Source organism: Sciurus vulgaris, assembly GCF_902686455.1.
Source record: "Sciurus vulgaris genome assembly, chromosome: 4".
Lineage (NCBI taxonomy): Eukaryota > Metazoa > Chordata > Mammalia > Rodentia > Sciuridae > Sciurus > Sciurus vulgaris.
This window is the reverse complement of record NC_136464.1, coordinates 149888430-149908504: the sequence shown is the minus strand read 5'-3', so window position 1 is coordinate 149908504 and position 20075 is coordinate 149888430. Positions and strand designations below refer to the sequence as shown.

The following is a 20075-nucleotide window of genomic DNA, read 5'->3' as shown; positions in this document are numbered from 1 at the left end:
CAGGTCCTCGGCCCCTCCCCCACTGGAAGCCCCTGCTGGGGTGCCCCTGCCCTCAGTCCCAAGCCCGCCGCCGGTTGGCGACCAAATGGGAGGCCCTTGCAGGTCACCGATCGATCTTCCGAGTGCAGAGTCCATTCCCGTAGCGATTGCTGCATTTGCGATCCGCAGAGCCCGGGAGCCGGGCGCGGAGTTCGAGAGGGGACTGAGCGGAGCCGATCGGACACCGCGCCAGGACGAACCGTCCCCCAGGCCTTGGGCGAGCCCGGGGCATCTGCATCTCCCGCCCGGGACTGACTGCACTGCACCGCCCGCCAGCCCTCCATCTCCAGCACCCGGCGCAGATCCAAGGAACAAGTGCTAAGTGCGTCGACCTGAGGTAGTTGAGACCACGGAGGGAGGACAGTCCTGGCCCTGCGGTGCGGGTTTGGGTGTGAGTGAGGGTCCGAGGCCCACGCTGCCCACGCGCTCTCATCCCTGGGCCCCCCAAGTTAGGGACGCGGCGCCGCCCAACTTTAACCTGTAGTTTTAGTGCGGCGGATCCCCTGATCCAAAACGAAGAGTTGGTTTCCGGATCTCCCGAGTTTGAGTCGAACCGTAACTGAAACCCTCACACCAACTCCTCGTCCTCCTGGATTTTAACATGCTCTTCTCGCCCTTCCCTGTCCAGGTGACCTTTGGGCTCCGTGCCACATCAGAGAAGAAATCGGTGCCAGGCGGGGGGTGATGCCTGAGCAAGAGAGGCAGATTACAGCCAGAGAAGAGGCCAGTCGGAAAGTAAGTTTCCTTCCCCGACTCAGTGTGCCCACATCTACTTGGAGAGCTTTTCTCCTCCACTGCTGCTCTCCTCCGGGTGCCCCGGAAAATCGAGCGTTTTCCAGAGCCTAGCGCCAGCGGGGTCGTGATTTGGAAGGAAAGCACTCTGTTCAAAGGGCGTGCTGTCCACTGGTGTTCAGGAACCTTGCAGACCCAGCATGTTTCTGTTAATCTATGCTGTTTAAGGGGTCTGATCCCTGAGAAGTAAAATGAGCGTGGAGTTGCCCTACTTGCCCAAAATGAGTTACCTGGGGAAGTTAGTCACAGCCTAATGCCTGAATCCCTTTATGGTATACATTCAAGTCCTGCAATTTGAATTCATTTTAGTTATGCAAGTAATTTAATATGGTCTTTTAAAAATGCAAATAGTACATAAATATCAAGACAAAAAGCATATCTGTTTTCCAGTGCTTTTCATAAACATACACACAGAGTCAAAGAAACCTTTAGGTTTCTGTGTGTATTGTTTTAAATTGTTTTACCTAATTGAAATCACATGCTGTATATTTTCCAACTGTTTTTCAATATTTTGGAGATTGTTTCCTAAAGTGTCTTCTTCATTTAACCTCTGCAGCAGGATGGATGCATCATTGTTGCTCTCCTGAGGGTGGATATTCTGGTTGCTTCTCCCCGCTCCTCGCTCCTCGCTCTCTCTTACACACACACACACACACACATACAATATGCTCATACATGCAAGGGGACACAATCTTTACACCTGAATTTTAATGCTGACCCTTGAGTCCTTGAGTATTTCTTTAGGACAGATACGCAGGCCTAGATTGCTGGACCAAAGAATAGGTTGCTTCTTTTCTGTAGATCTTTGAAATTAATCAATTTAACTATATTATTGAGTGATCTTTAATAGTGAAATTTTTCTAGGCTCTGGTGTAGAAAAGAAAGAAAAGCAGATTAATGGATGGCCAGGCCAGAGGGAGGCTGCTCAGTAGATGATTCTTACAGTATGAATGCTGCATTTTTTTTAATACGTTTTCTTTTTAAAAATTTTTATTTTTAGTTGTAGATGAACACAATACCTTTACTTTATTTAATTTTTTTTATGTGGTGCTGAGGATTGAACCCAGTGCCTCACTTGTGCTAGGCAAGCGCTGTATACTCCTAGCCCCTGAAGATTGACTGTATTTGATCTAGAGTGTCAAGACAGCCTACAATGGGGAGGGGTGGCTTCTACTGAGGAGACACAACCCTCTACAGTGTCCCCACCTAGAGAGAAAAGTCCCTTATCCTTCCAGATCAAGCAAATGATCTGGCACCTCCTTGAAACCTTCTGTAACTGCTCTGGCCCACATTAACCTCAAGTTCTTGTGGATTCCTTTGATAATAGCCTTAGCCAACGTCATTGAGCTTACTATGTGCTAGGCATTATATTAAGCACTTTATATCCCTCTGTGTGGCCTTTTTCAAGACCCTTTGTTGTAGGCAGGGTTTTTGTTGTTTTGATGCTGGGGCTTGTACCCAGGACCTGGAGCATATGCTCTGTGATTAAGCAGCACCTCCAGCCCTTATGTAGGTATTATCCTTCTGTTATTATCATTTGTTCGACAAATGTTGTTTTGTTTTGAAGAAATAAGGTCTCACTATGTTGCCCAAGCTGGCCTCAAATTCAAGGGATCCTCCTGTCTCAGTGGGAATATAGTTCCTGAGTGTTTTTTTTTTTTTTAACATGTCAGGAATTTACATTCTAGTAGAAGATACAGAAAAGAAAGAAAAGGTAGTAAACAAATGTTATTTTAGGTACTGGTAAGTGCTGGGAAGCAAGTAATTCAGGGTAGGGGCATATAAAAGGGTATGGGTTGGGAGGAAGATTCTGTTTTAAACAGGTGGCCAGAGAATGATTTGCAGGTGAGGTAGCATTTGAATAGCGACCTGCATGATTCAGATTTCAGGGAAGTTTACTGTTGTGGGAAACCAGAAAGTGTCCAAGTCCTAAGGCAGGAGTGTGAGAATAAGAAATGGTATTTGATCTTTGTCCTGGGTTCTTGACAGAGCTGAAACCCTTGGAATTTCCTGAGTGATAGTGATAGGAACATTTTTTTGTTGTTCAAAATAAGCCCTTCTCAACATATCTGCGTTTCTGCTAATGAGGTGACCCTTGATGGGCCCCTAGACAGCTGCTTCAGATGGGGACTGATTGCCAAAGGAATCAACCATGTGATTAGGGAGTAAGAACTTTCTGCACTACCCCCCAACCTCTGGGGAGGTGACAGGGACTGGAGGTGAACTCATCAGCAGTGGCCAGTGATTTAAAAGTCATGCTGACAGAATGAAACCTCCATGAAAATCCTAAATGATGGTTTCAGAGCTTCCAGATGGTAAACACATTGAGATTTTGGAAGGGAGGCATGCCTGGAGAGAGCTCAGAAGCTCTGTGCACCCATCCCCCATCCCTTGCCCTCAGCATCTCTCTCTGCGGCTATTCTTGAGTTGTATCCTTTATCTTAAATTGGTGATAGTACATCAAGTGTTTTCCTGAGTTCCGTGAACTGCTCTAGCACATTATCCATCCTAAAGTGTTGGAAATCCCTGGACTTTATAATTAGTCCTTCAGAAGTTTGGGTGCCCCAGACTTGGTGACTGGTGTCAGAAGAGAAGGACATACTTATGGGACTGAGCCCATCCCTGTGGGTGGGTTCTGTGCTAACTCCAGGTAGTGTCAGAACTGAATTGAAGTGTAGGTCACCCAGTTGTTGTCTGGGAAGTTGGAGAATTGGTTGGTGGGAAGAAAAACCCCACACATATTATGTCAAAGTGTTGTACACAGAAATAATACAAAGGGCGTGACTTAGTGGAGCAATAAGGAAACCAGAGTGACTGGAGCAGAAGGAGGGGGGAGGGGAATGTGGTAGAACATGAGGTCAGAGTTCATCATTGCTTTACAGATAGGGAAGCTGAGGCAGAAGTTAACGAACTTGCCCAAGGTATTTTCCTGATGAGAGGCAGGTCTAGGATTAAAGGCCTGGCCTTTCTGACTTTCTCAAGAACCTATCATCTTTGGAAGACAATGTTATCTTCCAAACTTGCTTGACACATGGCCATGCCACCAGATATTACTATTTAAAATAATGAATTTAGCTAAGCATGGTGGCACACACCTGTGATTCCAGTGGATCACAGGCTAGAGGATTGCCAGTTCGAGTCTAGTCTCAGCAATTTAGAAAGTCTCCAAGCAACTTAGTGAAATCATGTCTCAAAATGAAAAATAAACATGGTTGGGGATAAAAAATAAAAATGACTCAGTGATAAAGCACCCCTAGGACCAATTCCTGGTACCAGAATAAATAAATAAATAAGTAAATAAAAGAAATAATGAATATAGATTTTCTTTGCAACTCTGATTCTTAAAAGCAGGGACCAGGTTCATACTATTTAAAAAATATGCTCCACAGAATGTAAAGGTGCCCTGCATTGTTCTTGAATGAATGAATGATGGCATGATTTCCCCACATTATTTTTTCTTCAGTTTTTCTGTGGGGCAGCACTGATCAGGTGACCTCGACCCTTCTGTCTGCAGTTCACAAACATTATGGGCAGTTTCTGTTTCTCTTTTACTGATCAAGCAGGGGGATACAAAGATAAAGAGAAGTCATCCCCTGAGCTCTAGAGGTATTGGACAAGTGTCCACGCAGTTCAGTATCCACAGGTGATAGTGATATACCTTTCCTGGGAGGAAGAGACACAAAAGGAACTTGAAGAGGAGGTGATGGTCAAGTGGATCCTGAAGGAAGAGCAGGCATTGGCTGGGCAAGGTGTCGTGGGGAGCAGTCAACATGTAGGAAGACCCAGAGAGTTAGAAATGAAAAGAGGCTCTTGGGGAACTGACAGGGTTGGCTCTTGGGGAGTGGCCATGGAAGATCCTGTGGAGTCTGGATTTTACCCCACAGTCTAGAGAGTTAGGGCTTGGGGAAATAAGTGTGAGGCTTCCTGGGGAGAAGGTTCAATCCCAGGGACTTGAGCGTACTGAGCACATGTTCTACCACTGAACTGCACGCCCAGAAGAACTCTGTCCTGATTTGTTGTGAAATTCCCTTCTCAGTAGAAGAGGCGGACTAGACCCCACTCTCTGTCCAGAGGTGAGGGGAGTCCTCACAGAAAGAACTCAGGGTGCAGTTGGTTTCTAAGTAGCTGGGTGATAATTTCAGGAAGTGAGAGAGCTGGATTTTATTTCATTTATTCATTTTTGCATTTATTTTTTTCTTCGTGGTGCTGAAGATGGAACTCAGGGTCTCACACATATGATATATGCAATACATAATATTATATGATATAATGTGTATATACAGACACATTTATTACAAAATGGTTATCTCTCCTTCAGTTTCTATGGGAGAATTATAGTCCTCTGAAGTACTTTACTGCTGAGCTACACTCCTAGCCTAAGAGCTGGATTTTAAATGCTTTACGGAGATGCATCTCCCTCTAAATCCGAAGGACATCCGAGACTCAAGGACGTGATTACTGCTTGCTGATGACCACAGAATAGGTATCAAGGCTGTGTCTGTGTTCAGGTGACTCAAGTATCATTTTTATCTAAAGGAGAAAATTGAAATCACAGTCAGGTGAAATTCTGAAATGAGTCATTTTTTGTTGTTCTGGGCATCAAACCCACAGCCTCCCTTATGCTAGGCAAACATTCTACTCCTGAACTACACCCTAACCCCAAGTCAACCAGTTATTTATTTACTTATTATTTTTAAACTAAGTAAAAGGAGAAAATATGAGGAGATCAAAGGTCAGTGAGATAGAGGGCAAAGTGGAAAGGGTCTTATTTATTTTTTGGTGCTAAGGATTGAACCCAGGACCTTGAACATTCTAAGCACACATTCTACCACTGAACTACACCCCAGGAAAATATGACAGGAATTGTGACATCTGTTGTTTCAGATGTCACAATAGTCACATAGTTTTTCTGGCTAGAAATTTAGGCAACTATGTAGTTGCTACTGCTAGCAATTTCTTGTTTTATATCTCCATTGTGCCTTCTGATGCCTTTTACTTTTGTCCATTTGATGTGACTCTTGCAAACTGTCACCAGCTGCAGGAGCCCTATGCTCAATCTCTGCCTCTCTATTCCCAACCAGGGACCCCACTTTTTACCTCAAGAATATTCATACCATTGGTTATGCTTTTCTTCAACTTTTTGCCTGGTCTTACCCACCTTCTCCCAAAATTTTGCTTAGACTTGCATCCTACTTTTATCTCCTCTCTAGAATCAGAGGATCGGCTACTTTCTTTTCAAGGTCGTGCCCTCTGCAGCGTTTCTGATCCCTTCCTCTCTACCTGTCTGGAGCCTTCATTGGCCATCTTCCCCTTCCCCTCCAGTCTTGCCCTCTCTGCCTCTGAAGTCATTCACTTTGCCTTTGTTCTAACCTTGTTCCTGTTACCTTGTGTCTCCTGCTAGCTCTTGTTCTTCTTTTCCCCTTTCCTTCCTCCTGAGTCTTCTGGAAAGAATAGTTTGCACTTGTGTGTTTCCATTCCTCCATTCACTTTAAGGTTTTTCTTTCATTATTTTTATCAGTTTATTGGCTATAAAAGAAATCGATAATTCCCATTATATATAATTCACATATAATTAGAAAGCAGGGCAATAGAGGGAATGCCTCTGTACCTCCCCTATCCAGGAACAGACCATTACCAATGCCATGGCATCCTCCTGAACGTCCTTTCCTCATCTTTCTGTATCACCCACAGGAGTTCCCACTACAGAGGGAACTGACATTCTCAACTTTGTGTCTGTTATATCCCACTTTTATTTTTTTATTTATTGGTGCTGGGGATCCAATCCAGGGCCTCATGCATGATAAGCTTGTGTTCTATCACTGAGCCACACCCCAGCCTTTGTAACCCAGATTTTTGTTTCTTTGTAAAGTTTCATCACATGTATGAGTGCCCCAACAACACATTGTTTGGTTTTCCTCATGTCTGAACTTTATAAAAATGATATCATCAAGTGTTTAGGTTTAAAGGTCTATTGCTCACTAGACACTGTTTCTAAGATTTAGTGCTGTGTAATAGTTACTTGTGGGTACATAGCACAGTTTACACAGTCTCCTTGGAGGCCATTGGGTGCTCTGGAGTTTTTGCAATTATGAACAACTCTACTGTGAAGAGTCTGTGTGTCTCCTGATGCACACAGTGCACCCCCTGCCTGAAGAAGGACAGCTAGCGCTCCAAGCATTACAAGATAATGGGAGCAATTTTAGAACAAAAGCAAAGTGAATGACTTCAGAGGCAGAGAAAGGGAAAGACTGCAGGGGAAGAGAAAGATGGCCAGTAAAGGCCCCAGACAGGTAGAGAGGAAGGGATCGAGAATACTGGTAGAGGGTACGACCTTCTGACTTTGCTTTCTCCACTGTCTCCTTTTTAGTTTCCATCAATGCCAAAGGTGATTCCTTCCCCATTCTTATATTTTGTCCTTTGGTGTAATTTGAATGTTGTCATCTTTTTCAAGATTCATGTTGAAACTTTATCTCTAGTGCAAGGAACAGTATTAAAAGGTGTGGTCTTGGGAGGTGATTGGTTATGAGGGTGGGACCCTCATGAATGGGATTATAGAAGAGCTCAATGGGGGTATTTGCCACTTTTCACCCCTCCTGTCTCTTCCAACCCTTCCACAATTGTGAGCACACTGTTCCTCCTCCAGGGGGACACAGCAGTACGCCACCATCTTAAAGCAGAGAGCAGCCCTCACCAGAGGCTGACTGACCTTCTGGTGATTTGATCTTGGATTTCCCACCTGTGAGAAATAAAATTCTATTGTTTATAAGTACCCAGTTCTGTGTAATTTTTTACAGTAGTACAAATAGACTAAGAAACTGGTACCACAAAGTGAGAAGTGGAATATCGCCATAAAAAATACCTCAAGCTGGAACCAGGTAGAGGCCGGAGGAGTTTGGAGGCGCTGGCTAGAAAAAGCCTAGCTCGCCGTGAACACAGTGTTAAGTGACTCTGGTGAGGTTCAGAATAAAAGGAGAGCTGTTGACAGAGCTTGAATCTTCTTAGAGATTACTTAAGTGGTTATGACCAGAGTGTTGGTAGAAATGTGGCCAGTAAAGGCCGTCTGATGAGGTCTTAGAAATGAGAGATAGCTTATCGGAAACTGAAGGAAAGGCCATGCTTTTACAATATGGCAAAGAACTTGGGTGAATTGTGTCCCTGTCCTCATGGTTTGTGGAAGGTGGAACACAGAGGGATGAGCTAAGCTATTTGGCAGAATGAATGCTTGGGCAAAGTGTGTAGGGTGCTGCATGGCTTCTTTGGATGCTTGTAGTAGTATGCAAGAAGAGAATGGACTAAAGACAAGTTGTAGTCAAAAGGGGGGCAGAACTTAGAGATTCGGAAAATTCTCAGCCTGGCCAAGTTGTAAAGAATAAAAAGGTGTGCTTGGGAGAATACAGGGTGTGGCCAAGCAAACACTTGGTAAGGAGATTATTATGAATGGAAGGAAGCCAGATGCTATTCTAGACCATGGAAGAATGATCCTGAAAGCATTTCAGAGATCTTTGTCGCCACTCCCATCACTGGGCTTGAGTGCCAAGGCCTGGAGGGCAGAAAGATTTCAGGGGAGAGGCCCAAGGCTCCTGTGGTACCTTGGGACTGGCTTCCCCAGAGCTACCTAAAGTCTCTGCTCCCCGTATTCCAGTGTAGTACTTCTTGGGCACCCCACCTGTAGCTCACGTGGCCTCAGGAGTGACTCCAGTGTGGCTCCGTTTGCCACTCTGGAAGGGTACAGAATGGACGCCTTGGCACTGTTCACAGGGCACCGGCTGTAGGCGTGCAGAGTGTGAGAGCTGTTGGGCAGGACTTCCTTTTCTAGATCAAGGGATGTCTCAGGGCCCAGGGAGTGGACAGCTGCAGGGATAGGGTGACTGTAGAGAGATCCTGCAGGTCAGGGTTTTAGTCAGCTTTTCATTGCTAAGACCAGAATACCCAACAAGAGCAACTTAGAGGAGGGTAAGTTTAATTGGGGCTCATGATTTCAGAGGTACTCAGTCCATAGCTGACTCCATTGCTCAGGGTCCAAGGTGAGGCAGCACATCGTGTGGCAAGGACCCGTAGGAGGAGAGCTGCTCAGCTCACAGTGTAGTCAGGAGGGAGGGAGGAGAGAAGGGGCCACAGACAAGAGGCACTCTTCTAGGGCAAGCCCCCAGTGACCTACCTCCTCCAGTCACGCCCCATCTGCCTGCAGTTACCACTCATTCAGCCCGTTTGAACTAGGATGGACCGATTAGATTACAGCTCTCATAATCGAATCATTTTACCTCTGAAATATTTCTGCATTAACAGGAGCTTTGGAGGGGGGACACCTCATATCTAAACCATAACAGGCACCATCTAGGTGGAGCTGTGGAGAGGGGCCTGCCCCTGTCACCCTAGGACCATTGGCGTTAGATACTAGCAGGGAGAGCTGCTGTGCAGGCCATGCTCAGAAAATCTGTGGGGGCCCAGACCCCACGCCAGTGTGCCCAGGAGGTGGAGCATAGAGTCAAAGAAGATCATTCTCAAGCCGTAAGATTTAATGCTGTTTGGTCTGGGACGTAGCTTAGTGGTGGAACACTTGCTTGGAATGCTTTAGACCCTGGGTTCATCGCCAGTACCAAAAGGCAAATCAGAAAACAAACAAAAAGATTTAATGTTGTTTACTCTGTTGGATTTTCGACTTGCTTGGGGGCTGGGAGTGTAGCTCAGTGGTATAGCACTGCCTGGAATACAGGAGTCCCTGGGTTCTGTTCTCAGCACTTTTTTAAAAAAGAAAAAATATATGTACTTACTTGGGACCAGTTCCCCCTTGCTTCTCTCCTAAGTCTTCCTTTTAGGATGGAAATATCTGTCCTGTGCCTGTCCCAGCATTGTATTTTGGAAGCATATAACTGGTTTGATCTCACAGGCAGTTTGCCTCAGAACGAAACATACCTTTAAATTTCAACCATATGTGATTTAAATGATGTGTAGATAAAACTCTGGACTTTAGCCGTTTGAGTTAATACAGAAACTGTTATGGAATTTGCAGGTACTTTTCCTATTCAATACCATTTACAAGTAACCAGACAGTCCCGGGAGCAAGCAGGACATTTCATTCTGACTGAAGATTAGAGAAGGGTGCTCACTCTCTAAAGGCACTGTTTGCCCAGCGGGTCTGTGGCTGGGTTTCACCGGGGCTGGTGGTGAGGTGGCGTGGTATGCATGCTGTCGTTGGAACTTTTCATGGCAAGAAGAGGTTTCCAGGGTTTAGGGTGCCACCTTTTCTTCCCTAATTTGGGCAGGTTGGATATGTCATGGGACTGGTGGGTGTGTTTTTATCGTTATAATGAGATTATAATGAGCCCAGGGTCAACATGGGCTTCCAGACCAGATCAGCAGGTCTGCAGCCCTGGCTTAGTGATTGGGAATGTGTGATAATGCAGCTGATGACATCTAGGAGCATGTGGTTATCAGCATCCAGGCTTTAATGTCCGTAAGCTAGTGACAGAGCTGGTAGCACAACAGGCTATCAGTAATTTCAGTGTTCAGGCTGGGGACAGAACAGGTGAAGACCTTGGGGCTTTTAGGATAGAATCTATATTTTTATGAGCGAAAGATGTGAATTTGTGGGGTGGGGAGCAGGTTAGAGAGCTGTCATTTGGATAGTTTTGTCCCCTCAAATTCATATTGAAGTTTAATCCTCAATGTAGGAGTATTAAGAGGTGTGGCCTTTAGGAGGTGACTGAGTTATGAGGTTGGCATCCTCAGGAATGGATCAGGTGCCCTTTTAAAGAGGCTTAGCAGAAGGGTGTTCATCCCTTTTCATCCTTTCTGATACCTCCATCATGGGAGGACACCTAGATAGTGCCATCTCTGAGGCCTTCACTAGATGCTGAGCTGGCAGCCCTGATCTTGGACTTTCCACCCTCCAGAACTGTGAGAAATGAATTTCTAGTATTCATAAACTACCCGGTCTCAGGTGTTGTGTTATAGCTATACAAGCAATCTAACACAACCTCTCCATCTCATTTTTAAAAAAAAGCTTCCCTGAGATACAGTTCCGTACAATTCACAGGTATTTGCAGTCATCACTACAGACAGGTTTAGAACATTTTCATTATGTCAAAAAGTGATCCTGTACTCTTTAGCTATCACTCTGTGACCCCAATGCCTAAGCAATCTTTAATTTACTTTCTCTTGCTATGGATTGCCTGTTGTGGACACTTCATATAAGGGAATCATATAGTAATGTTTGATCTTCTGTGACTGGCTTCTTTCTTGTAGCATAATGTTTTTAGGATTCATCCATCCGTGAAGAACTTCAATTTATTTTTGTTGCCAAATAAGCTTCCATGATATAGATCACATCATGTTTTATTTATCAATATTATTTATCAATATTATTTATATTTATTTATTATTTATATTTATTTATCAATAATAGATAACATTGAAGGACATTTCAGTTTACTTTTTGGCTATTATGAATAGTACTGCTATAGACATTTGTGTGCAAGTGTTAAAAGATAAATATAGGCACATAAAATTTTTGAAGAGTTTATTTGAGCAGATAGCAATTCATAAGTCTGGCAACAAACTTCTATTTTAGCAAACAGCAATTCATAAATCAAGCAGTTCAGTGCTCTACTGAGGTGATCGGAGTGGGAAACTTTTAAAAGGTGTTCACAGGAGCAAAACAAAGAAAATATTTGGTTAAGGTGAAAAGTCCCCTAGTTAAATGTTAGTTGGCTCCTGATTGACTAAGCTTACTTTTTATTTTACTATTTACATGGAGTTTGCTTATATAGGAACCCAAGGTGCTGGAGCCATCTCACTCTAACAGCCTCCCCATTAACTTTTTTAGAATATAATCTGGGACACTGCACCTTCTGCCTGATACCTCATGGCCTACTATGCCTGTTAGCACTGTAGTTATCTAGTTTGTGTTGACAGACGGAGAAGGGACAGTCTTGTTCTCTTTAGGGCATCTGACAAAAACCTTTCCTTATATTAAGTTGGCCAGAATTTGGAACCAGTTTTCAAATATTTTTAAAATTGACAGATAATGTTGTAGACAACTGTAGCTTTCCACCTTCTCTTGGAGTCTCTGGTGACACTGGTCATTGGACAAGTTGGCTGGAGTCAGGAAGAGCGCATGGGCTCTCCAGGTAGCCACAGGCTCCACCACAGCCTGTTCTGCTTATTGAGATCCCTGCCTGCTTCTGAAATCCTGGCATGGAAGGATAAAGGAATGAGCAAGGGGAGGAAGAGGGAGCTAGCTTCACAGTGGGTACCTTCTGAATGTTGAATATTTGAAAACTTAGCAGTCTGACTTTCAGCAGATGATACATAAGTGGTTTGGGTTTGGCACTTCCTGTCATTCATTCATTCATTCAACACACATTGAGAAAGACTTTAAGTACCAAGCAGTGTTTTAGTGCTAGGAGTATAGCAGGGGACTGAACAAAATAGACAAAGAATTTCTGCACTTGTGAAACTTAAATCCAATTAAGTTTTAAATAAGACAGTTAACAAATAAGTAAAATATATATTATTGTAGTATATGGTGGTTGAGTGAGCTGGAGAAAAATAAGGCAGGGAAGGATGATAGGGAGTTGGGAGCATTTGAAATTTACATAGGATTATTGGGGGGAATTCACTAAAAAGGTAATGTTTGAGCAGAGACCTCAAGGAGGCATCTGCACGTGGGGTGCTAGAAAAAGGTTTTTCCAAGCTGAGGGAGCCCCCAGTGTGAAGACCCCAAGTCTGGCCTTGCTTTATTTAAGGAAGGACAAGATCAGAATGGTTTTGGCAGAATGAGAGTCAGGACAGGAGGGATGGGCAAGGACAGACTGATTGACATCTCACAGGTCATCTGAGGATTTTAGTACATTAGAACCCCCAGAAACTTTACAGAGCAATGACATCTTCTGACTTTTCCTTATAGGGCTCTTGGTTTTTGTGTTGAGAATAGACTTGAGGGGATAAGAGCAGAAGTCAGGAGGTCACTCAGGATTTTTCAGAGTAATGGTGTTGAGACACTCTGGGACTTGACCCAGGGTTGGGTGGAGGTGTTCCAGAGAGGTCGGAGGCTGGGTGTATTTTGAAGGTGGAACTGACAGAAATTTGCTAGACATTTCCATGTGGGTTTGAAAGAAGATGATTCTTATCAAGAAGGGATTCAAGATTTCTCCTTAGGCAAGTGGAAGGAAGGAATATTATTGGCTAAGACGAGGAAGTCTGTGGGAGGAGCAGGGAAGGGGGCTCAGTTGTAGACAATTTTAGTTGAGATTCATATCAGACATCCAGGGGACATGGTGAGGAAGCATTTGTGTCTAAAAGTATGACATTTGGGAATTGGTGGCAGTAGGTATTTCTGGGGTCTGAATGTGTGTCCCCCACATATTCCTCACCACAAGGTGAGGGTGAAACAGAGCCCCTTTAGAATTAAAAGCAACTTCCTGATGACTATTGTTTTGTGTCTGGAGCTTCCTCTGAGGGGCAGTCCTCTATCGTTTGTGGAAACTGAGGCTGTGGCATTGTTTCTGTCTAGCACTGCCTGGCTAAATCCACATATGTGTACTCCCTGCCTCCTGTTCCACTATGTATGACTCCTTCTCCTCTTATAAAAGCTGTCCATGCCCCTGAGCCCCTAAGGTGGAGATTTTAAAGCCTGCTTTAAAACCTATTTTCCTTCATCGGTCTGTCTCCAGAGTTCGAGTGGACAACACAGTGCATGCAGCCTTTCTTCCTAGTAACAGTGGTATTAGGAGGTGGGGCCTTGAAGACCTGAGCAGGTCTAGAGGACACACCTAATGGGGTTAGTGTCCTAAGAAAGAGGCTTGAAGGAGCCCCTTTGCTCTTCTGCCAGGTGAGGATGCAGCTAGAAGGAACCCTCTTTAGAGAATAGTCCTCAGCAGACACTGAATCTGCTGGCACCTTGATCTTGGACTTCTCAGCATCCAGAACTATGAGAAGTAAATTTCAGCTTCTAAATCGCTCAGTCTAAGATCTTTTGTTATAGCAGTCTGCTCAGACTAAGAGAGGTGGTGTTTCCACAGGACTGGATGAGATCAGCAGGGTGGGTCTAGACACAGAAGGAATTCGAGGGCTGAGCTGGGGCCACTCCAACGCTTAGAGGCTTGGGGACTAGGAGGCTCTAGTGAAGGACTCTGAGTAGGAGCTGCTCGGGGAGATTGAGGATGAGGTAACCTGGAGGCTGACCTTGGGAGTAGTGGGAGGAAAGCCCACTGACAGGTGGAGGCCTGAGAATGTCACTAGGCTTTCTGATTGCTTCCCTGACAGGAAGCAGGGTCATAGGCTGAGAGTGAGGAGCGCACTGTGGGGAGCTGAGGTTGGAGGAGCAGGGGGGAGGGAGGTGCAGGATTGGTGTCTAGGAAGAGTGGGAGGACTGGTGGAGGACTGCCAGATGGTAGCCAACTGCCTGGCTTTCTTGTCTTATACATCCTTATTCAGCTGCAGGGAGACAGGCATGATTGGAACTCAGAGTAACCCTTGCTGGTGTTTTACTGGTGAATACCAGGTGGCGAGGACAGCAGGGAAGTTGAAGGTGCACCCGATTAACTGTAAAATCAAAATAATTGACTTTTATTTTTTGACATTTTCAGTGTTTCTCTCTTTGGTTCCATTTGGTCTTTCAATAATTCAGAATCCTCGTCATGTTTTTTACTTTCACCCAACTTCAGTTTTATTAAAGGACAGCCCCTCCAGTGAACTTGTCCAGGTATCTTTTATTTGTTTCCATCTCCTTTTAATAAGCTGGTATAAAAGTCTTGCTGCACTAACTGTTCAATCTTGGAAGTCACCAGCCTCAGTGATGTGATGACCCATCCCACCCCATCCCAGCACCTGGAGTTGGAAACTTCTTTTCATACTTTAATGCTGCCCTCTACTGCCTTTTTCTGTTGTGCACAGACTTAACATTTGGCTCTCAGGCTGGAAATGATCTCTGACAAGAAGGATGAGCTGTGGGTTCCTACCTGTCAGCAGATGTGCTGTTTTACTGCCCACGCTATCTTTGTGGAACCCTTCCAGGCCCTGCTTCCCACACACTGCTTAGTGTCAGGTTCTGCCATCTTGTCCTGTTGCAGGATCTGGTACTCTTATAGCCTTGGGAGGGGAGGTTTGGCCTGCCTGAGAGTGTTTCTGGGAAGACCTGCCCACTATGAGCCTCTGGCTACCTCAAAGGTAATCTTGTGAGAGCTGAAATATTTTAAAAGATGTCCCTCCTCCCAAACAGGGCCTTTTGTCCTGGAGGATCATGGAAATAGGAGCTGTCCATCTGCCTTTGGGCCCAGGCTTCTCAGATTGCAAAAGGATTGTTTAGGACACCAAAGGATTTTCATTTTTACACAGGAGAGATACACAAAGAACAGGAAGGTGTGCGGGAGGTAAACAAGATTAATTGTATTTTGGAAAATGGCTGGTGAAGTTTGTGCATATGAAATGCAAAATAATGTGGTGCAAGGAGACACTTGAAGAACTTTTCTAGAAGGAATGTGTGAGAATAATGGAGTTTACCTTTGCATTGTGATAAAGGGAATAGAAAAGCATGGAAATTCTAGGTAGAAAGCACATTCTGATCTGTATGTATGGTTTCAACTCATTTATTTAATATACTTCATTAAATATAGTTAAAATACTTATTTGAATATACTTACTTAACAGCTGACCTGTGCTCGTGGCAGCTCGTGACCTGTGTTTTAGCTCATGGGCAGCTAAGATGCAAAATCTTTGTGTTCCAGGAGCTTACCATATTTCCCAGAGCTGAGCACCTGCTAGGTAGCAGTAACTAGAGTGGCCGACCTGACTGCCGCCTCAGTGGGCAGAGAACACTCCTCCTCCAGTAGCGATAAAGGCTGAGCCCTATGGCACAGTGTCGGCACAGTGATGCTGCGCTCAGATAAGTGAGAGAGCCCTGCCCGCTAGGGGGATGAGGCAGACAGAGGCAGGGCTGAAAGGATAACTAGGATGAGATGGGAGAGGGGTGCACACGTATAATCTCAGGGACTTAGGAGGCAGAGATGGGAGGATCACAAATTCAAGGCCAGTCTGGGAAACTTCACACATGGAGAATTCTGGAGTCTGAGGTAAGGGGAAGTTTCCAGAAAGAGGAGTTTGTAAGTGATCTTCTAGCCTGGGAAAGTGGCTTGTGCCTTGGCAGATTCCCAGGTTCCTTAGGTTCCATGGGAACAAAGGAGAACCTACTCTTTTCACCTCCAGAGCTGCTTTCTTCCCACCATTCCTCCTCATCTTGGTTTATATGTCACCATGTGCCCAGTGGGACAAACCAGAAATGGCCTTGTCATTCTTAGGTTCTGTTGTATCACCAGTTGTGATCCAAGGATCACTGAACCTGGAGGGCCCCCTCTTTTGTTTAATCCTGCTCTGCTATGAATTTTCCCTGGGCTTGTCAGCTCTGTAATACCCAGCACCTCTCCCGAGTCTTCATTCTTGATGCTACCGGATCTGTATGTGCAGATCACAAATGCACCGTAATTCTGTAAGTACTCTGCTTACACATTCCTGGTGGGTCTGGGGGCACAACTCAGTGGCCAACCACTTGCCTAACATGCATGAGATGCTGGGTTCAACCCCCAGCACCACCAGAAACAAAAACAAGAGGAAACTCATGGTGGTCCTCCAACATCTGCAGAACAAAGTCTGGCCTTCTTGCCTTCCTGACCTGGTCTTAACCCACTTTTCTGACTGTGTTCTGAGTCTGAGTGACTATCTAGGAGAAGTGGACAGTAAAATATTAAAATTTTCCATAGTTCAAGGAGCTGACAGGGTAGACTATTTTAAAGCATTTCAGATGTATGATCCCAACATATTTTCCTTATTACCATTGTTCTGGAGAAATCCAGTGTCAATGTTTGAGAACTGGCCAGAAGTAACTGTGAGGCTCAAAAAGAGGCTTGCATACAGTGCAGTTTATTGGGGACTTACGGGTGTGTGGTCCTGGGTGGCAGTAAGACTAGTGATCCTGGCAACTTAGATCAGATGGAAGGGGGCTTATAAAATTGTCACTACAAAAGTGACTTCAATCAGAATTTACCTGATTTATCTCAACCTAAAATCAAAAACTTTAGGCACATTCCTGGTGCTGACAGTGCCATGGTCTCGATAGTGAAGCACCATATATCCTTCTAATGGTTTTGTCTATTTGTAGTTTGCTGGAAACCTATTCCAGGAAGACCTACCCAGGCAGTCATGGTGGTTATGACACAAGATGGCTGCTGTCTGTCCAAGTTGAATCCATCAGCTCTTCATAGCTACAACACAGAAGCATTTGTAACAATCCCATATCACCAAGGAAAAGTTAAAAATGTGATTAATAATTCATATTTTAAGACACTGGAAGGAAATGACATCTGGGGAGGATTTTCAACCAAAATGGCTAAAATGTTTCATAAAAATTGAATGCATAGGGCTTGGGTCATAGCTCAGTGGTAGAGCACTTGCTTAGCATGTGTGAGGCACTGGGTTCAATTCTCAGCACCACATATAAATAAATAAATTAAATAAATGTCTATTGACAATTTAAAAAAATCGAATGCTTAAAAGAGATAGTTATCCACTTATGTTGCCCAGTAAGTGAAATGTGAGAGATCAGAGGCAAGGAGAGATCCTGAGAGATCCTACCAGGAATTAGGAGCAGTAAATAAGCAAGGGGATTTGAGTAACCACAAGCCTTAGCTGTCCTGGGCTCTGGCAGGGAGGCTGGGCTTGGGGAGGCTCAGGTGTGCCTTACCATTCTTGGGCACTGGTTTAAACAGCATTTCTTGGAACTTTTTTTTTTTTTTGATGGAGGACTTGGAAGATGAAACTCAAACCCAGACACATTTTAGAGGAGTCAGCTGCCCTGAACTTGGTTTAGCAGTGGTAATAAGCTCTCTAATCCTCATGGGATGGAAACAGGAAGTGGAAGAACAGTGAAGCCTTGAAGGGCTTTTGGTGCATGGACCAGTGGTGGGGACATCCCAGTGTGAAGCTGCCTTCCCTCAAAGAGAGCAGGTCTCTTGTTTTGTTTTGTTTTCTGGTGCTGGGGATGAAACTCAGGGCCTGGCACAGGCTAAGCAGGTGCCCTACGACTGAACTGTGCCTCTAGCTTAAGAACAGATCTCTTGGTCCGGAATTCTTGGGAGCAGTGATGGCATGGCAGTTTTGATGGGGGAAGAGGGTCATTGCTGGTAGCTCATGAGGAGGGAGACTCCTCAGTGGCCTTGAGCAGAAGTGCCTGAGTTCTGAATGCCCTCATAGGGTGCTTGCCCCAGCGACTCCAAGGTGGGATCCACTGGGTTGTTGGAATATTACAGAGGGACATGTAGCTGTTTTCCCAGCAAACTCAGTTTGGTCTGCAGTGTGGACATTGCACACATATTTGTAGTGTTAGATGTTGCCAGGATTAGTGACTGGCAGAGCTGTTCTGCCATGGAGGATGAGGTCCTTCTTCCCGTCCCTGGGTGGGAGGTGGGAAGGGAGGCAGCACAGCCCAACAGAGCAGGCGTCTGCCTGGATTACTGCATTGTCGTGTGTCTCCTTATATTAATCCTCAGTGGAACAGCAGGTAGCCTGAGAAGCCTGAATAGTGGATTAGTTCCTGGCTCTTATGCCATGTATAAAAGATGCATGAGCTGTTTAGCCAGTGAATTTGTGCAGTCAGTTCGGCCTTTGGTTCAAGAGAAAACAAAGCTGCAGGAAACATGGAGCTTTCTTACACCTTCTTGGAAATGCAGGTCATGTTGCCTAGGGACTGCTTCTCTCCCCAAGTATTCCGCACCCTGCCAGTGTTGGAGCTGTGGAAGAAGCTACTGAAGGTACTCCAAGAAAACACTTGCATTTTGGTAATAACTGGCCTGTAGGCCAGGTTTCCAGGCATGTACATGGCCAAAAGGAAGCTGTGTGTAGCTTTAGGTGATGATTAGGTACTGGGCTCGCAGACACAGCAGCAGAGCGTGCAGGCAGTGCCGGACACGGGTGTGCAAGGGCCGTGTGCAGAGACCACAGTGCTGCACACAGTGCAGAGTGAGAGGCTGCCAATGGGTGGGATGGTCGCAGATAAGAAAGCAAATAGGTACCTGGCAGTGTGCCGTCTGCCCAAGTTCCTGAAGCTGGCTGCCAGACTGAAGGCAGCCTCTGTGGCTGGCTCAGCTACAGTGCCTTTCCCCCGCTAACCAAAAGGACACTGAGAGCATTTCTTCTACCACCACCAGCTCAGCTGGGGAAGCTGAACTACTTTAGTGGGGAGTGAAGGTGTGACCTTCGACATGGCCACGGAGAAGGCTGAGGGCCAGGTGCCCGGGAGCTCTGAGCAGTCCGTCCTAGCCACTCTGAGTGATCCACAGGTGACCTTGCTGTCTGTCCACAAGTGGCAGTCCTTCAGGAGGAGCCCTGGGACCAGGTGCTTGGCCAGGCCGGTGTCTTCAGAGGAGAAAGGCTCTCCACCGTCAGAGGAGGGAGGATTTCCACAGAGGGCCATGAGTGGAACCCGGGAAATGAGTTCCCATCAGGTCAGTGCAGTTGCAGATGGCCTGAAGAGCCGAGAGGGACTTGGAACTGGGTTTCAGATGGCGGCTTCTCCATATCTCATGTGTGAAGGGTCGGGGAGCAGTCTGGGGTGTGGAGTGAGCACGTGGGCATAGCATCCGGCAAGAGTCAGGGTGTTTTGTTTTATGACAGGCGAAGTTTGGGCCTCATTGCTTCACATTTTCAGGATATTTTGTAAGCCTGGGAAGCCCAAGTTTCCCAAAATGCAAGTTGGACAAAAATGGGTCTTTCCTCCATTTTCTTTTTTATTTTTTGTGGTGCTGGGGATTGAACCCAGGACCTGGAGCTTTCTAAGCAATCACTTTACCACTGAGCTATATTCCCAGCCCCTCCCTTTTTATTTTTGAAGTGCATAATTTATTAATCATCACATTTCAACTAAGTAAATACTTTGAAAATGTTGCTTTAAAATGAAGCTGCTTTTCTTAAGTAAATAAATGTAAGTTTTGTTAACCCAAAGGTCAGTTATATTCAAAAGTAGGGAAGTATAATATTCTGTTAAAATGGGGCCTGTAACACCATTTCCAAGTGGCACCAATAATCTGTGTGGGGTTGGGGATCTTTCTTGAGTACTTTGATGAAAAAGCAAGTAGTTTTGAAGGCATTATACTAAGTAGATGCAAAGAGAAGTTTTCATAAGTACTTTGCTTCCTTTAAGACTTTGTGTGTGTGTGTGTGTTCATTGTTTAAAAAAATCCCCCAAATCAAAGGAA

The 20075-nt window shown here is 45.2% G+C and overlaps 1 protein-coding gene across 6 annotated transcripts in view; it reads left to right on the top strand.

The window, feature by feature from the left end:
• The first annotated feature begins 48 nt into the window (after positions 1–48).
• Positions 49–20075, top strand: part of ATP7B (ATPase copper transporting beta) — a 68639-nt gene continuing 48612 nt past the window's right edge. For 2 of the 6 annotated variants that reach the window (XM_079136147.1, XM_079136146.1), the window contains exons 1-2: positions 50–376; positions 668–774. In XM_079136147.1, coding sequence (XP_078992273.1) covers positions 724–774 — 51 coding nt within the window. In that variant the 5' untranslated portion in view covers positions 50–376; positions 668–723. Of the gene's footprint in view, positions 377–667; positions 775–11854; positions 19326–20075 lie in introns of those variants that run through there. The other 4 variants (XM_079136148.1, XM_079136145.1, XM_079136149.1 and 1 more) reach the window with 3 other exon arrangements.